Here is a 27,858-nt window from a genome sequence, read left to right as displayed (position 1 = left end):
TTAAAATGAAGGCCCTACCACAATTTTTGTACGCGCTCCAGAATTCGTTCAACACTATTTGAGCTATTTTCGAGAGGTGGAGAGCTTACAGAGGGGGCTAGTTTGGGACGGACGTGCGCGCATTGCCCTTGCTAAGCTAACACTCCCCTGGTACGATGGAGGTATGGCGCTTCCGGATATCAGGCGGTATTATTGGGCCTCTCAGTTGAGTGTGATTAACCATGCAACGTACGCACCTAGCCCAAACCCGGCATTCGAGAGGGACAAACATCTGTTGCCGGGTGGGAACTATAATAGGGCACTCTATTTTAAAGTGCAGGGAGGGAATTAACTGGACCTACCAAGATTGCTGTACGAGTCTGGCGTGATGCGAATGTGGCTTTGGGCCGGAGAGATCGACTGACTCGTGCAACTCCTTTGTATGAGTCTGAAAGATTGGGATGCCTCTGGAAAACGAAAGGTTTTGAGAAATGGGACATGATTGGTATTAGCAGGGTGGGCGACCTCTGGGCCAAGGGTAAAATTAAGACTTTTGAGACATTACAGACAGAATACGAGTTGAGCGACAGGGAGTTTTTCAGATATGCACAGGTTCGCCACACTTTGACCTCGGTTTTCACTGTCGGCGTCGATATCCCGGAGTCCTCCCCGCTCGAGGATAGTGTGCTTGATGGTCATGTGCCTGATAGCACAATTTCATTAATATACAAGAAGTTGATCAACAATCGGGCGGATCTCCTTGTGCGTCTTAGGGAGGTCTGGACTGGAGATGGGTTGGAGCTGGACGATGAGGATTGGCAGTCCGAGTTATCCTCACCTAAGGAGGTGGCTATTCCTGCCCGTCTCCACCTTGTTCAACTTAAAATTCTCCATCGGGTGTATGTCACTGGCCCTCGCTTGGTTTGTATGGATTATTCCACTGATGGGTTGTGCAAACGTGGCTGCGGAATGGTTGGAACCTTCCTTCATATAATCTGGAAGTGCCCGGAGGTGGCTGCATTCTGGAACCGTGTACATGCAGTGATGGAGGGTCACTGGAGTTGCGTTGCTGCCTGAAGCCAGGCGATGTCTGTTGAATGTGTGGGAACCGAATGATTATAATGTTGCTCAGACCCGGTGGGCGACCCTCGGGAACATGATTGCCAAGAGAGACATTGCACAGTTGTGGTGTTCCCAGCGGCCGCCCACTGAATCGGTATGGAAGGAAAATATGGACTGGTGCATGTTTAGGGAAAAGACTGTATATCTGGCTAGGGGTAGACCTAGGACATGGAATAAAGTCTGGAACCAGTGGAACGCCTACCGTGGAAATATATGTATGCCCCCTTTCGTTGAGAGCCTAGATGTCTTCCTTTCCCCCTGATCTGATATTCCATGTATCTTTACTTTATGTTACTATTTACCGGCTTCCCCGCTGACCCCCGATTCCTTGTACTAGTTATATGTTAAATAACATTGCACCCAGAGGTCCTTCCCGTATAAACACATGTCCGTGTATAGTGTACTATTGCCTTGAGTATTGTTCTTTCTTTTTCTTTTATATTTAAAAATAAATAAATAAATAAATAAATAAGATATGATCCTGCGTTGCTACGAATTTCATTCTGAATCGCTGCCGGGCCTCAGGGATGTCGGCTGAAGAGCTGTGACATATAGTAATATACTTGCTTCTATTTTTTAATTAGCGTCCGGCCCCTGTGGTTGTAGGCCCTTGCTTGTAAATTATTGGAATGCACAATAAAGGTTTAAAAAAAAAAAAAAAAAAGAAAATGGCATTTCTGTGTTTCACACATTTTTACCTGTTATCTACAGCCTAGCTGTTCTGTGGTTTTTCTGGGTGCTATTCTTGTTGGCATGATCAGAGGTGGTTTTTTTATGCCACTGGCTTTTTTCTTCTGAAGGTGATTGTCTCCAAGGGCACTCTTAAACGTTGTGTTTCCGTCACTAACTGGCAAAGCGGCTTCTGCACAGGACTACCCATTTTCAGATCACACACACCTATTGACCAAGGACATTACTATCTCACCCAACACTCAAGACGGATATTAAATGGCTCAATCACTTATGCATATCTACTCACAGGAGCATGGTCCAAATTGATGCTGAAAGAAACCAAACCACTGCAGACTGAGCAAACTACTGTTATCATAAGACAATCTACAAGCCTGTTACTCAGAGCAAAAACAGGATTTTCAGAGGATGCGCAACAATGTCAAAATTTCACTTTAGAATCTGTTCTGCATCTCCAGAGAAAGTACACTTTGTCTAGGCAGCTGTCTCTTGGGATTCCCTGCAACAACTCTGAAGACCTGTTAAGATAGGATGGTGGCGAGAACAGACATGATGAGCACTGAGAAGAGGGCATAGTAGGCATCAAGGACAGATGACATTGACGACCTCACATTGAGTAAATGTTCACTCCAGCAGAGCATGGAGGTTCGTCTCAATCAACTGCTCCTTGTTGAACCAAGAAACAGGGTACACCATAGAAGCACATGGAGTATATTCCATCATGACAAGGCATGAAATCATGGCTAGGGAAAGGAAGGAGTAGTTTCTTACCTACAACTCCAGTTCTGTAGTAGGGGTATCTCTGTTATAGTCATAATCTGTGAATAGTCCCGCCCATGTGCGTGGACCCCGGAGCAATCAAAATAGTCTCCTAAATTGTCCTCTTCTGCAGTCCTGCATAGACACTTAAGAGAAAATCAAAGACAAATAATGCAGCCTACATTAACAAGGCTACATTGGCCAGCACTTCATCCTGAAGTGGAAAAGGATAGCCAAATAATATAAAAATGTACACATTTTACAGAGTTTCGCATATAGAGAAACCCCCTTTCACAAAAATCCTTTATCATGATAGAGAGGAAGGGTTGGACAGACAAGCCTTATAGGCTGCCAATATGTGTCTGGAAAAGGGATACCGTGCCTTTAAGTAACACTCCAGAGATCCTCGGTATCCCATGATGCACAGCCCCAGGTAAGATACTTTCAGTTATTTTTGAAGGTGTATAAAGCCAGGCCTGTAGCATCCAGGAAATCATTGTTTCTTCCACCGGGGAGGCAGGAGGGTCGCTTATGACTATAACAAATACCCCTACTACAGAACTGGAGTTACAGGTAAGAAACTACTCCTTCTGTAGTAGGGGATCTCTGTGTATAGTCATAATCTGTGAATAGAATGGCAAGCCCATCCCAACAACCAAATCCAGCGGTGGAAGAAAACTAAAGAAAAAAAACCTTACTGAGCAAATAAATTCCTCAGCAAAGCCTGCCCAACTTGCGCATCTGTACTGGCATCAGAATCCAGGCAGTAATGTCTAGCAAAAGTGTGGACAGACTTCCACGTAGCCGCCCTACAGATTTTTGCAATGGGAACGTTACGTAGCAAAGCTGCTGTAGCCGCTTTGCCTCTAGTTGAATGAGCCCTAGGCTTACCACCTAGAGCCTTGTTAGCCTTCTGGTAACATAGTTGTATACAGGACACATTCCACCTAGATATGGACTGTTTGGAGGTGGCAAGGCCAATCCTGACTGAACCGTAATTCACAAACAACTGATCAGACCTAAGAATGTCTTTGGTCTTATCTAAGTAGAATTTCAACACCCGCTTCACATCAAGTGAGTGAAAGGACCTCTCCGCCGGAGAGGAGGGATGTTGAAAAAACGTAGGTAATGTGATTGTCTGGTTGACATGAAAATCAGATATCACTTTAGGGAGAAACTTAGGGTGAGTTCTCATTACAACCTTGGAAGCATGAAAAACAGGATAGGGCTCTTGAAAACACAGAGCCTGAATCTCACTCACCCTGCGAGCAGATGTCATGGCCACAAGGAAAGCCGCCTTCCAAGACAAATGCTGAAGAGAAGCCTTATGAATAGGCTCAAAAGGGTTCTTCATCAACCTTGACAGTACCACATTCAGCTCCCACGAAGGTGAAGGACGCCTAACAGAGGGAAATACCTTCTTCAATCCCTCCACAAAATATTCAATGACGGGTATCTGGAAAAAGGATGTTTGTTAAGGGCATTTACTGTACGCAGTTAATGCAGCGAGGTGAACCTTAATAGAATGGAAATTAAGGCCACATTGAGCTAAATGCAGTAGATATGGAAGTATGACATCTTCCTTGCAGCAGGTAGGGTCAGCATTCTTGGACGTGCACCAAACGCAGAACCGTTTCCACTTGTAGGCATAGGAGGTCTTGGTGGATGGTCTCTTGGCCTCCTTCAGTATCTCCATGTAATTGTCAGGCAAGTTCAAGTGTCCATATTGAACTATCTCAGGAGCCATGCCACCAAACTCAACGACGAGAGGTTGGGGTGCACCATCTGCCCCTCGAACTTCGCAAGAAGGTCCGGCCGACATGGAAGCCGCAGATAGGGTTGGAAAGACCGGTGGAGCAGGTCTGTGAACCACCACTGTCGAAGCCATTCCGGAGCAATGAGGATCATTCGCGCTCTGGATTGAGTCAGCTTGAAGAGCACTGCCGGAATCAGGGGAATGGGCGGAAAAGCGTACAGAAAGCTGTTCGACCAGCTGATCCATAGTGCATTCCCCAGAGTCCCCGGTTGGTAAAACCTGGAGGCAAAGTCTCGGCATTTGCTGTTTTCGGCGGTGGCGAACAGATCTATTTCTGGAGTGCCCCATCTTGCGAAGATGGTTCCTAGCACCTCTTCGTTTAAGACCCACTCGTGGTTCTCCTGAACGAGCCTGCTGAGTGTGTCCGCCTGAGCATTCTACACACCTGGTAGATGGGTCGCCGTTATCGTCAGTCCTCTGGCTAACAGCCAGTGCCAGATCGCTTGCGCTTCCTGAGACAGTGTGCGCGATCTCGAGCCTCCCTGCTTGTTGAGGTAGTACATTGTGGTCGTATTGTCCATCTGCACAAGCAGGGAGTTGGTCCGCAAGGACGGATGAAAGGCTTTCAGTGCCAAATGAACAGCATTGAGTCCAGAAAATTGATGTGGTATGTGGACTCCGCCTGGGACAACGTTCCTTGGATCTGCAGATGGTCCGAATGTGCTCCCCAGCCTTGGAGAGAAGCATCCATCACAATGGTCTGTATTGGAATGTCCTTGTGGAATGGAACCCCCTTGAGGAGATTCTCTGCCGAACACTACCACTTCAGGGACTGCTGGGACAGTGTGATCTTCTCCTCCCAGCTCCCTCGTTTCTGGTCCCATTGATCCTCCAGACATTCCTGCAGCAGTCTCATGTGGAGGCGTGCATGTGGTGTGACGAAGATGCAAGAAGCTATCGACCCCAGGAGAGACAAAACTGTCCTCCCTGTCGTTGATGGAACGGACATGAGAGTCTGAGCCTTCCGAAGGTTCGATAAGCGTCGCTCCTCCAAAGGACACGCTTGCTCTGAGAGTATCGATGGAGGCTCCCAAGTACTGCAGACACTGAACAGGAGTCGTAACAGACTTGGCCATGTTGATGTGCAGACCCAGTTGGTTCAACAGGACAGCCGTCCTGTTGAAATGCAATTGTGCCTCCTGGTAGGTGGAGGTTTTGATCAACCAGTCGTCCAAGGTTTCTAGTTCATGGTAGCTAAGACACTACTCCAGCGGCAACAGCCAATTCTCCAAATTTATGGGGTACCAACTAACTACAAATCTGGCTTCTGAATTCACCATGGCACCAGTAGCACTCTTGATGAACATCTAGAAGGAGCCGATTTCTGAACCAAAAATTAGGAGGGATGCTTGAGCTCTGATCATGCTTGAATTATGTGCAGTCTCTGTCAAAGATGACCAATGCATTTCAATAAGTCAGCTACAAGACGATGTCATTGATGGTACATGGATTGGCTTTCTTTTTTAGAAAATAAACTCAAAGTAATACTGGATTCAGACATGTTGTGGCATAGAGGAACCAGTGATTATGAGTTAAACAATGGCTTTTCAATTGAATTCAAACCACACCACGCTTCACCTCACACTCCATCAGGGCACTGGAGGTTGGCAGACTTGCTAACTACCAGCTACATATCGAAGTCTTGACAAATATAAATGGATTGTCCAGAGGTCTAACTTTTACATGGCCACCAATCATAGTCTTGCCACTAGCCTACAAACCTCTTTGTAGCACTGGACTCGCCATGCATGCCGATATCTTCCACAAGTGTACACGGACACATTACAAGTTACCTGGCTGTGAATTACAAGGCCTCCTGATCTAGGGTGGATTTTGTGCGTTTTTCCCCCAAGGACTTCTGGTTCGAACAGGGAAACTCTTCAGGAGAATAACAGGGAAAATGTTTAATTATCCAGGGGAATCAGATGTTCCCCATTAATTCCTCATTTTTAATGAGAAACTCAGGCTCGCCCACAGACTCCGCAGGAAACTTCCCCCTACGATGTCAATATCCTGTATTAGGATATCCTGATGGGCAAAAGAGAGGGAGAATTATTGCTGATTTTGGGATTATTTGCAATAAAGAAACAAGCCATTGTTCTACCCACAGAGGCTCTTCAGTGGGATCCTCAGCACTACGAGGCCTAAACATTATATGAATACAAAAACATAGCATAAAAAGCTCTAATGGCATGATGAGATGGTGAATCAGTAAAATACTCTGAAATTCAACTTCCAGCTGATGGTACCATGAGGTGTATTTTGAGACCTCGAGTCCTGTTCATCTTTGAGATCGGCAATTCAGGGCCTTGTGTTGGATATTCTAGGAGTCAACCTATGCTAAGCAATTAGTAAGAGATAAGGGGCATTTTACTACCTGCTTTATTTGCAAAATGTTATCTCAAAGGAAACTCAGAATGATAAAGCAGCTATTCCCTGCATTGCAACATCTAAAATGCTTCACTGAAATAGAGGGGAACAAATCATCTCCAGTAGTAGCTCATGATCACCAAATTAAAAAGTACGAGAATGGTCAACACCACAAAGGAAATACACTTCTGCAAACGCCAGAATTAAATGATTATGGCTGCAATAACAGTTTTGATGTTTTCAGAGCTCAAATATTACGAATCGCTCAAACTTTATAGATTTACTCATACATTTTCCTCTTTAAAAAACAAAAGTGTTCATATATTTCAGATGCTGGTTAAGAGAAAATGTCATTCAGAGACAGCAGCAATCTGGTTTGCGGGTGCCATTTTTCACTGGAGGGCCATTCCCTGATTGCTCATGCAAGGTCTACATAGCAGACTCTATGACCAAAGAGATCAGGCCAACTGGATCAGGTGAGCCCACAGGCAGCCAAATAATTCAGAGGAGTTGATAAACCAGAGTCCGATGGAAAGCAGAGAAGAGTACTCTGCTGGACCAGGACTGCTGCAGTACAGTCTTCCTTTCCCAAGATTATAGCGACAAGCTTTCAGCTTTTATGTTTTTGTGCTGATCCATTAAGGTGACATACTACACTACTGTAGTGCAGTCTGGAGGGCTTTTTAGTTTGGAAAGCACAAAATAGCCATGTCAGCCCTGGCTTCAACAAAGCACTGCAATCCTACCCAGAGGTCTGTGTCAATTGACTGTAACAGAACAATTCGGAGAGATGGGCATCAGGACCAACACAACATATTAAGATTGCCAGTGTGCCCCCTAGCTTGAACAGCAGTAAATTAGAATAAAAATACCTTAAGGCACAAACAATCTTAGCGATGTTTTGTGGATAAAAGTTAAAACAAATGGAGCCTGCACAAAGGAAGATACCACCTTCTCAGGTCATTCTCACTTCTCTAAGTAAATACAAAATAATTCATAACAGTGTTGATTTAATTAAAGCAAAAACAGTTCTGGGGCTCCTAGAGCATTTCACTGGCTATATCGTTCCAGAAGCCAATTTAAACCAGTATTTCAGGTTTGATTTACTTAATTATGCAGATAAGCAGCTCCTGATCCAACTGAAAGGCAGAAATTCAGCTTTGTGGAGACCATCTGCAAAACTGTGCTCTGATAAAACCAATAGCTTGTTACACTACAACAAGTAGGCAGAATGCTGCAGTCTGCCTTCGTCTCTACCTTTCTAGTCGCATGAATGTTGTGATTTAACTCTAAAGGCGCCCGAATATTAAATGTATTAGTTTCAAGTTACTGTCCTCTCTCCATGAGGTGCTGGTTGACACTGGTCCCACCTACCTAAAATCATACCTTCTATCCTTTAATACCTTTCATGCCCAAAGATTGTCATCACTTGAAAGTGTTCAAAACCAGTCTCTCGACAGCAAGCAGATCATTCTCTAATCTTGGTGCCTCTATGCAACAATCTCCCTCTAGATCTTGTTCTCCAGTATAATCACTCAGATCTTTGCAAAAAGCTCAAGACCTCTATTTTCACTGAAAAATTAAAAGTTAGGAACTTTAGCGAGGTTGTGTTTAACAGCTTGGAAGCCTCAGGGAAGTTGTGAGCTCTTGAAATTAGACCATTCATTAGATGGAGACAAGGGAGAGAAAGAAGGTAGATCAACCTCAGAGAAGCAACCGTTGAACTGTTTAAGTTATGACCCTGTTAAAGGCTTCGAAACACACCCTGGAGATATCGGTTACAGGTTTTTTGTGACAAACAGGGTTTGGAAAAAAGAATAGACACCTTGGAGAATTATGTAAAAAAAGGGCCTAGGTTTCAGAAGGTGACATCTATCGAACATGGTGTACCTGCTCACCTACTGCATGCTGAAAGTAAGGTGGGACTACTGAAATAGATCTGGAGGACAGTCACCCAGACGGCCTTAAGGATTGCTGCCAGTGCCCCACTTTTAGGTTAATGTTTAAAATTCGTTTTTTACTGTCTTAAGGGATAGTAAGTAGAGTAAAACTTGCTCTTCCCTTCCTCTAATTAATATTCTGTTGAGGAGTTAATGGAAACGGAATCTTTTAAAATGCAGTGTATTTAACATTTAACACAGACATTAGAGGCCTAAATAGCTAACTATTCAATTGAACTAGCTTGTTCACATTTTGAACGATATGTTATTACACTTCATTTATGTAACACTTTTTTGTGGGAAGGGAGATTGTGTGGTTTGCTAATACTTAGTCAAATACAAGATTAGAAAGAGGATTTCGAATGAGCAAAACATTGAGCTAGACAACTGCTAAATTGCACAACAAGTTTCTTGTCAAACATCCTAGAAAACCAATACAGTTTTTGCCTATGTTTAGTTTAACCTCTTCCCTGCTGCCGTCGGCCGTTGGTCGTCGCGAGCACTACCTCGCTGGAGCTGCGAACGTCCAACGTCCGAATCGGCCCCGCCCACTTATTAAAACTACCGCGAAATAACGGCCGCGGTTATGCTGTTAACAATGCAGGTTTCATTAAAACACCTGTCTTTGCAGAATTACATGTGAAAATGTGGCACAGTAAGTACATGTGAAAAAGCGTGGCTACCTACTTTTCTATTGGAAGGGGGTGAGGTCCAGACACGGAAAGCTTGTATATAAACATGAGAAACTTGCGGAACGTTTCAAAGAAAGGCCAGTAAGATAGAAGGCAGATACACTTGTTGGAATTAATCGTTTTTGTAGTGACCACTTTTTTCTCCACAGCAGTAAGGAGGCCCAGCTGCATCTGCTGTTTCTCGGTCAAACAGTCCCGTGGATAAGCCTCATAAAATTGTATTGCAGCACCATAGACCTACAAATGAAATGAAAGATTTATTACGACACCAGCCTTTATGTAAAGAATATTTTGGCCTAGAAATAGCTTTTAAAAATCTGTGCACATGTCAAAATATTACCACTAATAAAATTGAAAAACGCTGCTGGGGCAATAATTACAATGGGGAAACGGTAGGTAATAGGCCAACACTACCCCTGGGGCATTTGTGTGGACGACACAGGTTAAATGTAGCTGAGAACTCATGAGTGGCAATCTGATGCACAGTTTGAAGGAAAACAAATTGTACAGTAAGAATAGGCTAACCTTTATGGTAAAGGAATAAAACAGTTTACCTTTAACAAGGCAATCTAAAGGAATACAATAAATGAACTGGTTTCTTGATTAACTCTAATTTTTTCGCTCTCGTTTTCTGTTTCCTCAGGTGACATTTTGGGGGTCTCCGGGGTTCACGGTTTCTGTACGTGGCTCCGCATTTTAGCTCGGAAAGTAGTCATGGAAGAAACTAATGTCAGCGCATCGAGGGAGGGCGCTCTCTTGTTTTGTGAATCTCTGCAATGTATCTGCTGTAAAGCGCTCCGATACCCTAGGGTCATGCCAGCACTATATAAAACTCTTAAATAAATAAATTAATAAAACAAATAAATTATATGGACTCTGACGACATCACATTCGGTGTGCGACATCGTTACAGAGTAGCTCGACGCCCTGTACCGACGCGCAGAGGTAGCTCTGTAGGAAAATTTCCAGATCCAAACTGCCATCCAGGAATAATTCTAAGGTAGGGATTCTTCGGCTAGAAAAAGTATCAACCAGATAAGGCGTTTCCGAAGGTAAGTAACTTATTCATCCATGGACATTTAGCAGAAAAGTAAATATAAGAGGGGGGTGGGAGCATTTCGCAGATTGGCAAAAAATAAAGAGACCTGTGGGTGCTAATTACTATACAAAATGAATATTCGCGAAGGTTCAATCGCCACCTCAACCAGGAGCATGTGTGTGGTAGAAAGAAGATGTGGAAGAGCTTCTTTATCATAAACGGGAAGAATAATTTTTCCAGTTACTTTCTAATTTGAATAAAGGACCCAAACTTGTAATTGTCTGCTGGGTTTACTGCAACCTTCTTTCTTCATCTGGGTGTCTTTGTCACTTTAATCTTCAACTGAAATTAGACTCCAGAATTTGCAAGTTCTTCATCAGAACATTTGCTAACCTGAAATTCAAACTTTCTCTTTCATTGCTTTTTGTGGTCTACAGCACTCTTCAATAAGTCAATCTATCAGGGATTTGTGAAGCGCTCTACTCACCCGTGAGGGTCTCAAGGCGCAGGGGAGGTCCTGCAGCTCAGATTCAGAAAAAGAGCAAGGTCTTGAGGTTCTTTCTAAAATTGTGCAGAGCCTGATATTGAGCAAGAATTAGTTTCAGGTCTTTGCTGCATTGTAGGAGTAGGCTCTTCCACCCGTTCTGGCTCTGCGGGGTTTCAGCGAGGTCGGCAGAGCGGAGGTTTCTCTCAGGTGCGTGGAAGGAGACTCTTTAGTTGAGCTATTGGGGTCCAGTGTTGTGGAGGGATTTGTAGGTGTGAGTGAGTAGCTTGAAGGTTACTCTCTTCTCGACGGGGATCCAGTGGAGGTGTCATGGGTGATGTGTTTATGTCGTGGGATGCTGAGGACGAGCCTCAGGGTTGTGAATGGCCTGGCGTTCCGGAGCAGGGATTTGTTGATTCCGGGGTAGAGCGTTTACGTAGTCCAGTCTGCTGGTTATGAGTGTGTGGGTGAAGGTCTTTCTGGATTCGGCGGGGATCCACTTGAAGGTCTTGTGGAGGGTGTTGTAGCACGAGGAGGAGACAGCATCTATCTGTCAGGTCATTGTTCACTTTAAGGTGCGCGAACGCGCGCCTCTGTGCCCCTGAACGCACAGTGCCGATGGTGTGACACGTACACACATCCCAAGAACGTTTGTGGCGCTGCAATTAAAAGGAAAATGGCATCCTGGTTGCGGAGAAGAGGCAATCTGAGGGATCAAGGAGGGACCACTTGCTTCAGTTCATTTGTTTTGTAGCGTGTGGCTGAGAGGGAACATTGTGCTGTTCTGTTTCAGTATTCATGTTAATTGCAGCATCCGTCACGTGCTGCGATTAACATGAATACTTTCACAAAAGAAATGCAGCAAGTCTACAAACACGGTGTGTGCTTTCAGAATCAACTGAAAAGCACACACTGTGTTTGTAGACTTGCTGTATTTCTTTTCCTAATAGAGCTGTGCTGCGGGGTTATGGTGTGCCTTTTTTAAAGTTTCCATCTTAATTGCAGCTCATGACGGGTGCTGCGATTAACATGAAAACTTTAACAAAAGCCCACAATCACCCGTAGCAGCGCGCTATTTAGAAAAGAAATGCAGCAAGTCTATAAACACGATGTGTGCTTTCAGGTGATTCTGAAAGCACACTTCGTGTTTGTAGATTTGCTTTTCCTAATAAAGCTGGGCTGCAGGGCGATTCAATGTTGCCAAAGTTTCAGATTGCTATTTGTGACATTTTCATAATTTTAGTGTAATTATGAGTGACGTTTCATCTACTATGAGTAACACATTATCTCCCCGGAAAATTCAAGCAATAAAGAGGAGATAAAAAAATATATATTTGAAATTACACCCCACTGAGCAACAAGAAACTCTAAGAGGTCACTGAATTAAAGTGGGCAAAGGGGAAATAGCTGAAAACTGAGCAGTATTGTCCGACTGCGCGATTGCTACTTTATGCAATGGAAGGCACGGAGTGTTATGATAATGCAGAAAGTGAGGTCATGTGTGGTGCTTTTAGGAAGCAAGCAGACTACTTTGAGAGTCAATGATCGTCTTGCTACTACAATGGCTGGGCTATAGTGCATGAGGTGAACCAACATGATTGGATAGTCACTACAAAAAAAATGTATGCGCTTTGAGTCCGAAAAGAAAGGGAATCCGATGGACATAGATTGCTTGGCAGTGTGGGGAGAAAACCTCTGCAGAGCTGCATTTTCATTCCATTGCTGAAAGATGTTAAATTACCTTCTCTGTGTAGCATGCAAAGTATTCTAATGAAAGGTTGGGGTCCTGAATCACGTTCACTTGGAATTACCACTCCCTTTCCATTAAAAATTAATTCTTGACCCCTGAAATGATGTGCCCTCAGCAGCAGCTACCGAGTGGCAAGCCAGTATGACTGAGGCGCTTAATCTGTGAGGAGAAGTTGATAGCCAAGGGAAAGGTTGGGCAACAACCTAAATCTCACAAAGATCATTTTCCAAGAAAAAAATATGTCTTTTTGAGAGGTAAAGCAAGTTTATTGGCGGTGACACTAGTTAAACAACAATGATTCGAAATGTGTGGCAAAGCAAATTATTTCCGAAACGTAGTGTTTTGAAGTATATAAGTGATTATTGCTTTAAACCCAGATCATACAAACAGAATGTCTGAAAATATTGATTATAAGATTGTTTTTAAAAACGCCTATACCTCTGCTGGTTGCACTTAAACACATGTGTGCCGCTATGATGTCAATCAAGTCCCAGGATGAAGTGACAAGACCAATACTGCGTCTCCGGTTCCTGAAAGTACACATGTCCAGAGGGCACGGCAGGGGCTGAGAAGTTGACAGTTTTGTCAACAATCTCTGTCCAGGCTGATGCGGGGGCTTAGGGGGGAATCTGCCCAGCAGGCTGTAAAACTAGAATATGCTGCGCAAGAGGCTCAGGTAATGAGACCTCTCTGCTGGCGGGTGCAGCAAGGAAAAGTAAAATGCTACTTACCAGTATGCATCTGTTCTTGGCATGTACAGCTGCAGAATTCATAATTGTGCATAGAACGTCGTGTTGGGCTCAGATGTTTGCCGTTTGTTGTCGTCTTGGAAGAAGTCTTTGTAGTCACTAGATAGGGGACTCCTCCCTTGGACGATAGTGCGCATGGTCATCGACTCCACCCCAGATTGTTTTTCGCCGTGAAGGGTAATGATGGAGTTTGTTTGGGGAGGAGGAGCCAAGATGGCGGACGGGACGGACGCTTAGGCTCCCGGCTCCGCGAGCCGCCTGGCTTCTTTCGACAATCCTGCTCACTTCTCCTGACCTGCGCCGCTCTACCACCGTGGGATACCGGCGCTGGAGTGACTGGCGTTCTCCCGACACCTTTGCCGGCGGATTTGGCAGCAGATTCGGTGTTTTCTCCGACTTCCAGCGCCGCCCCTGGTCCCTGTGTCGCTGGCTGCCGCTGGCCGCCGAGGGACGTGGACGGGAAGACGAGCTGGGGTACCGCTGATGGTCACGGGGGTGTAATGCGCTGGCCGCGCGATCGGGGTCGGACCCTTCTGTCCGGGTCGGACTACCCCTCGCGCTGACTGGGTCGTGTACGAAGCTGGAGGCTCCCGTGACTGGTTCTCCTCTGCCACTCTGACGACGAACGGGCGGACTCCATCTTGAAGCGTTCTCCCGCAGTGGACGGCCGGTTCTCACGATCAACGTGGAGTGCCTCTCCCTGTGCTGTTCCCGACTTGTGTTCGGAGCTCCCCCGGTGGCTGCATCTTTGCTTCCTTGGCTTATTTGGACACCCCCGTCTCGCCACTAATTGTCTGCAGTGGAGGTGAACATGGCGCCTGTTCTTCCTGTTGGGACGCGGGCTGACCCTGTGTACAGTGTACTTGTTTGCCCACATGCCCCGGTGCCATTGACAGTACCGGGGGAGCAGCGGGATGGTGAGGACCGGTGTTTGCAACTGAGTGATCCGACCCGTGGTGATGTCCTGGCTGCCCTAGTGGCGTTGAGGGTGGAGATGCGGAGCACTGCCCGGGCGCTGGCCCGGAGACTCGATGAGGCGATGACTACCACGGGACAGCCCCGGCTGGAGTATCTTCCGCCGCCCCTGCTTCCTCCTGGAAGGGAAACAATGTTGCCGAGCGAAGGGACGGCGGTGCTGCGTCCTCATGGTTACAATGTAACGTGTCTGCTCATTGACGAGGATACAGTTGCGGAGACGCCCTTCACTTTGGAAGCTGTGATTCTGCCTATGAGCTCGCTATCGGACCCCAGTTCCTCACTTTCCTTGCCAAATGTGACCCTAGCTGTATTTCTCACTGGAACAGTTGTGGCACGTTACTCCTGGTCTTGGGCCCCTGCGGCACGATGCGTCTTCATTGTTCCCATTCTTCGTGAGCGGCCATCTTGCTTCTTTGTCCCGGTTGAAGGTGACTCGCAGCAATGGACAGGCCTGGAACACTTCTGCCGGTCCGGACAGGGGTGATGGTATGATCGTTGTCGCTTTGGTTGGATCGGCTGGCGGAGGCCTGGACTGGCACACATTTTGCAATACTGGCTGAGTACTCTCTAATGTCCTGTTGTTTGCTACATGTCGCTGTCGAACTCTCCTTCTGTTCACTTCTTACGCTGGGGGGAGGACTCGTGCTGTGTTGAGGTACTGGGTGGTATTGATTCGGGTCCAATGGGTTTACAGTTTCTGACATTGTGTTGTACATGGCGCAGGAGGTAATGGCGGCGAGGGAGACCGGGAGTTTGGTTGTTGGGTGGGCTCCTCCCCGCTTTTCCCTTTCCCTTTCCTGGGAGTAGTTGGGTGGTATACTCTTCTTCTCTCCCGGGACTTATGTGAATTGTGCCTCTTTTTCTCTTCCTTTTCCCTTTTCTTTCTTCTTCTCAATTTCTCTTCTCTTACTGCATTTCGGGTTTTTTGGAGAGATAAAACACTCTGCTAGGGGGGGGGGCAGGCCGTAGCCTCTGCATGTGTGTAGGGTGGGGGGGTACATTTTAGTTGGTGTTATTTTCTATGGTGCCTTTTGTTCTTTTCTAATGTTTTTTTTCCTAGGCCCGTGTTAGGCAGACTGGGGGATGGGTGGTGGCGCGGTGATGGTTGGGTATGTTGCGTCCTCCTTTGGGGTGTGCATAATGTGTGACCGTCCTCTGGCTGGGACTTGCATGTTGCGAGTAGCACTGATTGATCCGAGTGTTTGCTGTCGAGTCCCACCTGCAAGGCCCTAGTTTTTTCTTCTTGTTTGTATCAGTGCGGAATAGTACGACCTGACTTTAATTGTTGCGATGAAAACCTTAAAATTAACCTTCACCGATCCTGAGACATGGTAATGTGATAACTACAGTGTAACCCATTTAATGCTTGCCTATAACGAATGATATTGCTGTGTCGCCGTAAAGTCGCATTGATGCACAGATGTTTTCGTGGCCGGCCGGAAGGTTGTAGGCCCGTATTTGTTCTGACTTGAAGCACAATAAAGGTTTTCAAAAAAAAAAAAAAAATGATGGAGTTTGTAAGGAACAGAAAAGATGTCCATGTGTATTTTTATTTATTTAAAAAGTTTTATATAGCGCTAGCTTGAACCGTAGGTATCAGAGAGCCCTACATACACACAGTAAACCGCAGAAGGACATTACATTACATAGTAGGCCGGCAGTAAGGAAGCAAACCAAAGAAAACATACAACATAGGAAATAAATATGCAGTGCAGCGGAGGGGTAGAGAGCAATAAAAAGAAAAAGGTGAGAATGACCAAGCCGGTCACCCACTATCCTTGAATATACAGAGAGAGAGGAGACAACTCGGGTATCGAAGTCTAGGTAAGTTGACATTTGTCATGAAAGTATTTGTTTAGGAGATGGAGTTTCAGGTCCCTTTTGATACAGGAGAAGGAGGGGTTGCATCTAAGGGACTCCAGGCAGAGCGTTCCATATCCAGGAAGCGTTGCCAAAAAACGATCGGTATTGGGTGGTTTTCTTTTTCAGTTTAGGAGGAATAAGGAGTGAGTTGGAGATTCTCAGCGTTCTGGATTGACCTGCTCTAATCAGTTTGTTATTTAGGTAGTTGGGGGCAGGAGAGTGAAGGGTTTTGTGTATGATGCAAGCCAGTTTATAGATACATCTACCTTCCATGGGAAGCCAATTGAGGCAGTTGAGAGCTGGAGTGATGTGTTCAAATCTTTTAACTCCAGATACGAGTCGGGCGGATATGTTCAGTAATGCCCTTAGAGGGGCTAGGTGAGTTTTTGGAGTCCCTGTAAGGATGGCGTTCCGTAGTCGCTTTTAGAGAGAACTAGGGATTGGACTACTGTCGTGAGGTCATCGTGGGGTAGAAAAGGTTTCAATTTCTTGAGGTGTTTTAGAGAGAAAAGAGCACTTTTTACAGAGTTTTTGATGTGGGCCTCCAATGTCTTGTCAAGGGTGATGCCTAGAGACTTAACTGAGTCGGATAGGGTAAGGGGGCAGTTTAGGGCAATCAGATTCTTGAGCCACTCTTGGATTGGACGATGGTTACTGTTTGGAGAGAATAGGATTAGTTCAGTCTTGTCTGGGTTGAGCTTTAAGTGGTTAACGTAGAACCAAGTTTGGAACGTATCTTAGTAAGATAACACTGGAACAGATAGAGGCACCGGGGAGGTGGGTGGGCATATGAATTCTGCAGCTCTACATGCCAAAAACAGATGCATACTGGTAAGTAGCATTTTCAGTTCGAGGCATATGAGCTGCAGAAAACATTCTTGTGCAGTACTCTCCCTTAGCAGTGGTGACCTGTATCTGTTGCAGTGGTTTGAAAAAGTGTTTTAAGAACAGCCTGGTCCACAGAAGTCTGTTGTTTGACCTGCACGTCTACACAATAGTGTTTGGTGAAGGTGTGTGTGGATGCAGTAAGTAGCAAATAATGTTTTGAATTGAAGCATCTAGTGGGTCAATTTTATTGTTATTGCAGTAAATGACAAATCTTTTCCATTTGGCTGCATAGGAAGCTCTAGTAGTAGGGCATCCATCTTCTTTAAGTATGTTCATACAATAGGGTGGTAGATTAAGGTAACTGAACTCTAGGACTTCAGGAGCCAATGTGGTCAGTTTCAGTTGAGCTGGATCTGGATGCCTTATCTCTCCATGGATCTGTGTGAGAAGCTTTGGGGAGAGGTGTAGTTTTTGGTGTGGTACTACTGAGAGTTCCATGAGTGTTGTGAACCATGGTTGCCGGGTCCATCTTGGAGCAACTAGGATCATTTTGAGAGACTGCTTTTTCAGCTTGCGTACTACTAATGGAATGAGCAGGAGTGGCGGAAAAGTAGACGCAAATCTGCCAGAACAATTCAACGATATCGCATTGCCTTTGGACAATTGGTGTGGATACCTGGTAGCGAAGATTGGGCATTTTGCGTTTGTGTGTGTGGCGTACAGATCTATGTCTGGGTGGCCCCACATCTGAAAAAATGGATGAAGAACCTTAGGATAAAGTTCCCATTCGTGTATCTCCTGTGTCTGACGACTGAGCAGATGCGCAATCTGATTGTGTACGCCTAGAAGATGTTCTGCTAGAAGGTGTATCCTTTGTGGGATGGTCCATCTCCATACGTTCTGCACTAGTTGTGAAAGCTGCAGAGAATGTTCCCCCCTTGTTTTTGTATATAATACATTGCTGTCATATTGTCCGTACAGACAAGGTCAGTTTTATTGATAAGATGTGTCTGGAAGGATTTCAATGCCATAAATATTGCTAGCAATTAGAGGTGACTGATGTGGAGCACTTTTTGTTGAGGGGTCCACCTGCCCTGAATTGTATGGTTTAAGAGATTGGCTCCCCAGCTGGTGAGCGATGCGTCCGCTGTTAGCAACATCTGTGGAACTGGCTCTAGGAAAGGCCGCCCCATGGAAAGGTTTTGTGTGTTCCACCACTGCAGACAGCGATGTGTGCGGCTGTCTACCAACACCAGATCTGAAAGATGATCTTGAGCCTGGTTCCACTGACATGCTAAGCATTCTTGTAAAGGGCGCATATGAAGTCTTGCATGAGGTACTATGAAAATGCAAGAGGCCATAATCCCTATCAGCTGCATAAATACCCAAGCTGGTAGTGAACGTTGGGGCTGAAATCTTGTTATGAGGTTTGGTGTACTGGCTATCCTGACTGGATTGGGGTACGCCAGGGCTTTGGAAGTGTCTATTGTGGCCCCTAGATACTGATGTTTGTGGGACAGCTGGAGATGTGATTTAGTGAGGTTTATTGTGAATCCCAAGTTGTGTTGCAGGTGAATTGTTCTGTAAGTGTGGTGAACACATTGATTGTATGACTTGGCTTTTATTAGCCAGTCGTCGAGGTACGGAAACACATTAATTTGTTGTCTTCGCAAGTGGACGGCTACTACTTCCAGACATTTTGTGAAGACTCTGGGTGCTGTGGTCACGCCGAATGGGAGTACCTTAAAATGATAGTGTTGACCGTCCACTACAAACCTTAAATATTTCCTGTGAGCAGGGTGTATAGGAATATGGAAGTTGGTGTCCTTGAGTTCTAGAGTGGTAAGGAAGTCGCCTTGTTGGAGTAGTGGGAGGATCTGTTGAAGAGTGATCATGAGAAAATGATCTGATTGCATGTAGAGGTTGAGTGTTCCGAGGTCCAGTATTGGTCTGAGAGTACCGTCCTTCTTTGGGATGAGAAAGTAAAGGGAGTAAACCCCGTGCCTTAATACTGGAGGGGAACTTGTTCTATTGCAAGCTTTTGAAGAAGGGATAGAACTTCTTGTTTGAGAAGCATTAGATGTTCTTTGGACATTGAATGATGTCTGGGTGGTATAGTTGGGGGGAGTTGCAGTAAGTTCCAGGCAGTAACCATACTGGATAATTTGTCTTACCCACTTGTCTGTAGTGATGGAGTTCCAGACAGGTAGTAACTGTGATAATCTTCCTCCGACCGGAGTAGAATGGTCTGGAGGGAGCGGAGGGAAGTCATTGCTTGGCAGTAGGGGAGGTTCGGTTGTTACTGCAACCTCTCCCTTTGTTATTATTTCCTCTGTACCCCCCTAAAATATCCCCTGTTGGGGGATTTTTGTGTAGGAGTATTGTGGGAGGAGGAAGTAGTGTCTGTGCCAATGTCCTTGGATCCGCCCCTATACAAGGAGCGACGGAAGGACCCTCGTGTGGCATGAAACTGGAACGCTCCCATAGATTTTGCAATGTCTGTCTTTTTTCATTTTTTCTACAGTTGTGTCCACAGCTGGGCAAACAGGTGTTCTCGATCGAACGGCTGATTTAAAATAGTTGCTTGCACTTCCTGTTTAAACCCGGAAATGCGTAACCATGCAGGTCTGCGGAGAAAGACACTGGTGTTAATAGATCTAGATGCAGTGCATGCTGCATCGAGGGCACATTTGATGGATGCATTTGAAATTAACTTGCCCTCCTGGACCAGATCGTTGGCTTTGGCCTTGTACTGGTCAGGTAAGTGTTGGATAAGATTTTCAAGCTCGTCGTAGCGAGCTCGGTCATATCTTGCAAGTAGTGCTTGAACGTTAGCTATCCTCCAGGTATTGGCTGCTTGGGAGGCAACTTGTTTACCTGATGCATACAGCGGTTTAGACTCCTTATCTGGGGGTGGTGCATCACCAGAGGTTTGGGAATTTGCATGTTTTCTTGCATTGGACACTACTAAAGAATCTAAGGGGAGTTGTCGTTTGATGTATACTGGATCTTTAGGAGCAGGCTTATATTTTTTTTTAGCAATCCAGGGATTGAGAATCCTGGTCCTGACAGGGTCTTTAAATATGTCTGGTGCATGTTTAATGACACCTTTGAGCATTGGCAATGTGTGCATTGCTTTTTGTGACTGGGCAAAAGTGTCCAGTAGGAAGTCTTCTTCCATGGGGTCGGAATGTAGTTCCATGCCATGATATTGCGCAACTCTATTAATGAGCGGACTAAATCCTATACTATCATCTGGGGGGTGGCTTAGGGTATGGGTCTGGATCAGGAAGGTCTGGTGGATCTGTGGGATCATCGTAATCGTCCCATGTATCCTGTGGTGGGGTAGTGTCGTCATCATCAGGGTCATCTAAGGAATCCTTATTGTGTCCACCCCCATCCCTTAAGTCATCCTCATCCTGTGGTGGTAAGGGTGAGCATGGAGAAAATCTAGGAGAGGGTACAGGAGAGTTTATAGGAGACAAAAGGTTTAGTAGGAGAAGAGGGTCTTATGGGTGAAGTTGCACAGTCGCTCTTCTTTACAGGTACCTCAGGTGCGAGTGAGGTATCGGATTTACTCTTCTTTGCTGAAAGACTGACAATATGGCCTGTTTTAGGGTCCACATGTAATGTTTTTTGTTTCAGATCAAGAGGATCTGGTCGAAACAGTTCTTCCTGCTTGACTTCTTTCGGTGGCGATTTTTTCGGTTCCGAGCGGGGCTTTGATTTGGTCTCTTGTAGCTGTAGGAGGAGCTTGTCTTTGGATCTGAAGATTTATGCTTTTCCAGTTCCGAGGCTTTATGGTGTTTTGGTGCCAAAGTGTTCGGCGTCGAGGCCTTTTTGGGCGTAATGGAGATGTGTATCCCCGCTTTCGGTACCCAATGTGTTTTCAGAGTACAGATATGCAGCTTGCTCGGTCAAGAGCAGCCAGAAGGCTTTTCTTTCATTTTCGGGGCCGGGGCCGGGCCCGGAGGCGGGGCTTCTGAACTTTTCTTTCGGTCTCGACTAAGGCCTTCAGGCCAAGTTTTGACAGGAGCCTTCTGTTTTTCGGGTGTGACAGCGGCAGGAACATTTGTACTCACTCATTGCCCTGGAGTGATGTGGTCATCGGAGTCGGTGTCGTCGGCTTCAGAGATGATCTCAAGCTCTTCCGAATCCTCTGCCTCTGGAATGTCGGGCCTTCATCGAAAATATTTTATGGCACCGGTGCAGCCTGTGCGTCATAACGTGTCGTCGAGCCCGGCAATCACAGATGGTTTTCTTGGATCGAAAAGAGACGCAGGCTTGTCAATCCTTTTATTCGTGCTCTGGTGAAAGACAAAGGTTGCATTAGCTGTAGGTCTGAATGGCACCGATAGGCCCAGCGACCCGCGTTGACAACCGGAATTGAGGATTTGGGAGTTAGTGCGTCGAAAGGCACGGGAACGAAACAATACCGTAGAGTGTGATAGGTTGCGCGTCGAAAGAGGTTCAGAAACACGGTACCGAACCGGAGCGCAGCAAGTCACCTCCGAACCAGATGGCGGAAAAAAACAATCTGGGGATGGAGTCGATGCCCATACGCACTATCGTCCAAGGGAGGAGCCACCTATCTCGTGACTACAAGACTTCTTCCAAAACAACAACAAACTGCAAACATCCGAGCCCAACACCAGATGGCGATCTAAACAATGCTAACGCTGCCAGTGTGCCAATCTTCGAAGCATGTGTGTGCTTCTGGTCACCCATAGGGTGGTGGGTTTGTGGAAAAACAGCAAGCTAGACCCGCTCCAGGGATCAACCACATGATTCACTCCTCGGACGTCACCTACCCAGTCGGTCTTAGGGCAGACTACCTTTCATCTCTCCTGAAGTCTTTTCCCTCATCCTCCCCCTTCACACTTCCCCTTACTCCCTCCTCTCTATTTGTCTCACCTTTCTTTCCTCTCCCAATTTGTTGCTTAATTTTTGACGCAATGTGTATTTGTTTTCATTCTCTGTAACAGTGTGTAGCCTAATGTAAAGTGCTCTGATACCTACGGGTCTAGCCAGCACTATATATAACTCATAATAACGGTCCTCTGAACTTCTGATGGACCTCTGATGACACCCCCTGGGCAGATTCCAAAACGGTTTGTACTCACCTCGATGTACAAGCAACCTTGGCTGATGTCCGGTGGAGCAGCTAAAGAGGAGTCTGGCCCTGGTTTCACCCCCTCGGCCGTCACTTACCCAGCGGACATCTAATAATTTTCCTTGTTTTTCCCGTTGTGTATTCCCCCCTCCCCCTCCTCCTCCCCCTGTGACTCTTCGATTTAAGTGATGTAACTATGTAACCTGTAACTCGATGTAACTCATATAAAGCGCTCCGATACCTCCAGGTCTAGCCAGCGCTATATAAAACTTTCGATTTATTTTTTTAAATCCTTTCGATTAACAATGATTCAATTGTGTTTAGAGTGATACCTAACCCTCAAAGTGCTTGCAAAGCTAGTGACGTGGCTTCTATGAGGCTATGATACAAAGGGTCTCTGTTGAGCAAGTGGTAAAGAACCAAAAGCTACAAAGCAGGGTGTTGCTGGAGCACTGCATTTGATGGAAAGTCTTAGTGCCAACTTTAGGCAAAATAGGAGCACCATAAATTGGCAACATCAGTTGTTGTCAATAAAAAAGACCTCACGATGTGCATGCTGCCTGCACTTTTATGGTGCAAGTTTGGCAATATAATCTCCCACATTCAACACTTGAAGTATGTCTGATTGTCGCCATTTTACAACTTTCCTTTCCAAAGTATTTGTTTAGCCCTATGAGCTACTAAATCCAGAGTTTCCTCACCCGACAGAATAATGTATAAAAACATTTTCACCACTACTTGTTTGGCAGTCTTTGAAGTGCTCTTTTATGGACAACTTTTTAGAAGAGACAAATGGTGGTGATGTTGTTTATTCTTGAGTAATGTCTGAGGGGAGGGCGGGGGGTTAGCAAATTCCAACCTGTGCATCTATATTGTATTATATCGAAAATCTGACTGTGGAATTTACTGCCTCGGTTTTAAATAATACTCAGAATTGCACCCACCTGAGTCGCCTTGAGAGGAATATGAACTCTAAATGAGTCATGCTCACCTTCCTTGACCTCATTTGGAATTAGATGTTTCCTTTGATCTCATACCGTCTTGAGCTTTGTGTCCTTCCTTAGGAGCTTTTTATGATGCTGGAGTGGCTGTGAGGTAGGGAGCATCCACCCTATATACAGCTGAACATGTCCCTACGAGCCAGAATCTCAACCTATACCACTACTTCTAAATGCCACATAAGAATGGTTTGCAAACATGTTAGAAACCTGGCTGTCTCTGTAGTCACCATTATGGATTGGACTGCCTCCTCGACATATTCCTGGAAAAGTTCCTCTCAAATGAAACTCGTATGCACAACTCTTAACTATCTTTTGTGTATTTTTAAATTGTACTCTGTATATTTGTCTGGCTACTTTTATGGGCAAATAGCCATACAAAGTATGTTGACTGACAACTCTTAACTGCACCTATGAATGAAATGAGGAGCTTCTGAGCCAGCCACAACTGTGCTGGACAGCATTTCAAGCTATGTAGCACATCCAAAGCAATGTCCATGAAACAGCTGCTGAGGCAAGTTTGCCTTCTTTTGGAAACGACTTTCATTTTGGTTTTGGACTCAAGAAGAAAATGGTTCAACAGTGGGACTATGAATCCCATAGCGGATGAGGTCATGGGGCCGAAATAGCAGCTATATTAGCAACTGTAATAGAAACTGCAGCAAATATATCTACTCTGAATTAAATCCTATCTTATCAGATGAAATGTTTATAGGAAACGCAAGGTTGCGTGATACATGTTGTGAGACTACCAGTATTATAATTCAGGCTTAATTTGGCTAGGATTTCACAGAGGTAAGCTATTGAGAGCCTGGCGCATTTTATGGAGGAGAGCCACATTTAAAGTGAAGCCTGTTTTCTTCCTCAGAAAGACCCCCTCACCTCACATGCTTGTGAAAAAGGGATTGCTCTGTTCAATTTTAATATAATAACTTTATTTTGGCATTCATGCCATTAATGTTTCTGGCCAAGTAACAGATTGAAAGCAATAGTGAATGAATAAGTAACACATATGCAGTGCTTAAAGCGCATCAAACTATTACTCTCATGTCACAGATAATTAAATTCTGTAATACAAAACAATAAAAACTCAAACAATTCCAGCTGTGATAAAAAATAAACTTGTGCAAGTACCGGCTAGAAGATTAGAAAGCCGTATACATGCAATTGTCAAGAGCAGTTTAGAATACATTAAAACGTTTGGGTTTTCCTCCTAATGCACCACATATGCCCTAGAAATTTGGCAGCAGCACAAGCAAATAAGGGTCTAGCGCTATTCTTAATAGGAGTACAGCTGCTTGATGGTTGCATGTACCTAGCAGCTTCCAAATTATTTAATCCACTTGTCTCTTGGAAGCGCATATACTGGACAAGCAAAAACTATATTGGCAACAGATTCAGTAACAATGTTGCAACCATAACAAACTAGTTCATAGCAAGTTATGGTGCCATCCACTGGTAAAGTTGTTCAAAGAGAGGGTGCCAATCCTAAACTGGATGTAAAGCTTCCTATTGTTCGGTACCTGGATGATAGATAAATAGTGTACCAATGTGCTAACCGATTTGAAATTCAAGAACTCGCTGGTGAGCATCCCACTTGCGCAATTATTAATCTCAGGTTGTGCCACCCACTCACAGTAACGCAATTTCACCAGATCTTTAGAGGGGAGTAAGGCAGGGACAGAGATGAACCAAGTTTCTCGCAACTCAATGGGTGACAACAGATTGGGGGCAAAAGAAACATACTCTTCAAAAACTTAAGTTCGGTTTCTGGTCAGGTAGTCTTTTTTAGTGAACCCTCACAATTCAGCCACATAAAGGGCGGTGCTTACAGTTGATAAATATTGTAACTTTGTCCTTAAATCAAAAAGGAAGCACAATTTTTTCTATTGGAAGAGGAGGGACTTTGTTGAGGGTCTTAAGAGTGTGGAGCACGCGTATGGAGTAAGAACTATTGAATAGGGTAAGAAGCCCCATCATAGTAAACTTTACAGTAATCCCACTCAAAAAATGGCTCATCTCTATCCGGCTGATCTAGAACAGAAAAGAAAACAAGTTACTTACCTGTAACTTTGCTTCTCCAGTATTGGAAGCTTTCATAGATTCCCATGCTTGTATCATTCACAGTCTTCAGAATGGGAGTCCCTGGTATACATAAAATAGCAACAGAAACCATTACCAAAACAGAAACTAGGCCGAATCCCATTCTAGTTTTGTAACATATCCACCTCTTTTTGTAAGAGAGACCAAAAAAAGTGAACAACCAATCAGATCGGCCTCACCCTTTAGAACCCTCCTGAGAATGAGTTATGAGCACATTTTTAGAACCATGATCATTATAAAACCAAGAACAAAGCAACAGCCAATTCACCATAATTACAACTTAAATGGTCAATAAACATTCTTAGAAACATTAGTAATTAGAAACACATGAGGTTCAAAAATGTGCCAAGAACTGAAAAACAGTCAAATGGAAGGAGGGATTAAAGGGCAAGCTCACCACTACTGAAAGAGGTTCCTCAGGACTGCCTGGCCCACTGCTGTGTCACTCTGCATTGAAGAATACAGGCTATGTCTTGTAAACGTAGGAGTACTGCTCCAGGTTGTCGCCCAGCAGATCTCCTGGATAAGAATTCCGGCAAAGAGGGCTGCAGAAGAAGAAATCGCCCTCGTGGCATGAGCACGGACCGACCCTCAAAGGGCTTGCCCGCTGCTCTGTGACAATACTTAATAGCGCTGGTAATCCAACGAGCAATTCCCTGCTTGGAAAGGAGAAAACCCTTACGGGGGCGCTGAAAGATACAAATAGATGAGGAGACTTCCTGAAGTCCTTAGTACTTTGAAGATAGAATTTTAAGCACCTATGAATGTTCAGCGAGTGGGGGAAAAAGCTTTGAGTATGACCGGCTCATTCAAATGAAAGTCTGAAGGCACTTTTGGTATACACTTTGGGTTACTACGGAGTATCACTGTCCCCTTTTTAAATTGGAGAAAAGGTTCCTGAATGGTGAGAGCATGCAATTCTAGTATTCTCCAAGCCGAAGTCAAGGCCAAAAGAAGAGCCACCTTCCGGGAGAGGAATTTCAAATCCGCCCGGTGAAGAGGTTCAAAGGGATACTCCATGAGCTGGGTGAGAACCACGTTAAGATGCCAAAGAGGAGGTGGAGGCTTGACTGGACGGAAGACTCTAAAAAGGCCCATGAGAAATTGCTTGATTATCCTTGCCGATCAGAGGGAATGACCAGAAGCTGTGCGTCTGAAGCGAGATATGGCGGCAAGATGAACTTTAATGAATGAGTGAGCCAGCCCTGATTTTGCTAATGAAAGAATGTAAGGAAGAACCTCATGTGATTCAGAAGAAAGAGGATTGATACCCTCTTGTTGGCACCAAATGTAGAAAGGCTTCGACTTTAGCCGGCATGCCTTGTTGGTACATGCCACTCGTGCCTGAGAAAGTACATCCCTATATTCTGCTGAAAGGGTCAAACCAAGAAACTCTCGGTGCTCAGGAGCAATGCAGACAACTGTAGGGATTGAGGATCCAGGTGCCAGACCTGGCCCTGGGACATTGTCAGCAGCGAAGGAATAGGCTGCAACAGAAGAGGAAGGTCCAGGTAGAGGAGATGCAGCTCTGTGAACCAAAACTGTCGAGGCCACGCAGGAGCTATCAAGATCATCTTGCAAGGTTCCGCTTTGAGCTTCCTGAGAATCCTGGGAATCAGTGGAATGGAGGGAAAAGCGTAAACAAAGGCACCTGACCAGGCCATCGAAAGCACATTCCCCAATGATCCCGGATGGTGAAGCCTGCTTGCGTAAAATCGGCATTTCTTATTCTCCGGAGAGGTCTATGGAGGGCCTGCCCCATAGGAGAAAAACCTGGTCCAGAGTGTACTGGTCCAGCTCCCATTCGTGGCTGACTGATTTCAATATGCTCAGCATGTCCGCCGTCTCATTGAGAACGCCTGGAAGGAGCTCCGCTTTGAGAGATCTTCCCTGCTGGATAGCCCATTTCCAAATCACCTGGGCTTCCTGAGACAAAAGACGAGATCTGGTGCCATTCTTCCTTGTTTATGTAATGCATGGCTGTCGTATTCTCTGTACGTACTAGAACTGCAGCCTGCTTTATCCGCGGAAGAAAAGCCTGCAAGGCCAGACGAATCGCTCGGAGCTCCAGAAGATTGATATGTAGAAGACGATGTTGGGGTAGTCAATGGCCGCTTACATGAAGGTCTAGCAAGACCACTCCCCAACTCTCCAACAAAGCGTCTGTAGTTATTATTTGAGGAGCTGGGGTGATCCTGAAACATAGACCCTGAGAAATATTGTCCACATTACTACACCATGATGCGGCGTCCCTCATGGCCGCGGTGACTGAGAGCTTGTCTTCAAAGCATCCGTCGACTTGGTGCCATTGCAAGCCCAGCTCCTCCTGGAGAGGACACAATCGCAACCTGCAGTGAGGAATTCGAGGAATGCATGAGGAAATTCACCCTAAGAGGGACTTGTAGAGGTGAACTGAACGAGACTGTCTTTTTAACAGCAGACGGGCCATGTCCATCAGTTTTTCTTGCCTCTCTACGGTCGGAAAGGCTTTGTTGAGGGACGTGTTTAGAATGGCTCCCAGGAATCAAAGTGTCCTGGATGGACAGAGAGACGTCTTTCCTGTGTTGAGAGTTAGACCTAGACTG

General features: G+C 45.3%; 1 protein-coding gene across 2 annotated transcripts in view; it reads right to left on the bottom strand.

Annotated features, from left to right (window-relative positions):
* DENND4C (DENN domain containing 4C) overlaps window positions 1-27,858 on the bottom strand; it is a 1,503,495-nt gene that overhangs the window by 1,136,496 nt on the left and 339,141 nt on the right. For both annotated transcript variants that reach the window (XM_086951990.1, XM_086951991.1), the window contains exon 7: window positions 9,364-9,605. In XM_086951990.1, the coding sequence (XP_086808116.1) occupies window positions 9,364-9,605 (242 nt within the window). The remainder of the gene's footprint in view (window positions 1-9,363; window positions 9,606-27,858) is intronic.

This window comes from Lissotriton vulgaris, unplaced genomic scaffold, assembly GCF_964263255.1.
Source record: "Lissotriton vulgaris unplaced genomic scaffold, aLisVul1.2 SCAFFOLD_247, whole genome shotgun sequence".
Classification (NCBI taxonomy): domain Eukaryota; kingdom Metazoa; phylum Chordata; class Amphibia; order Caudata; family Salamandridae; genus Lissotriton; species Lissotriton vulgaris.
Note: the sequence above shows the minus strand (reverse complement) of the source record. Positions and strands in the feature narration are given on the sequence as shown.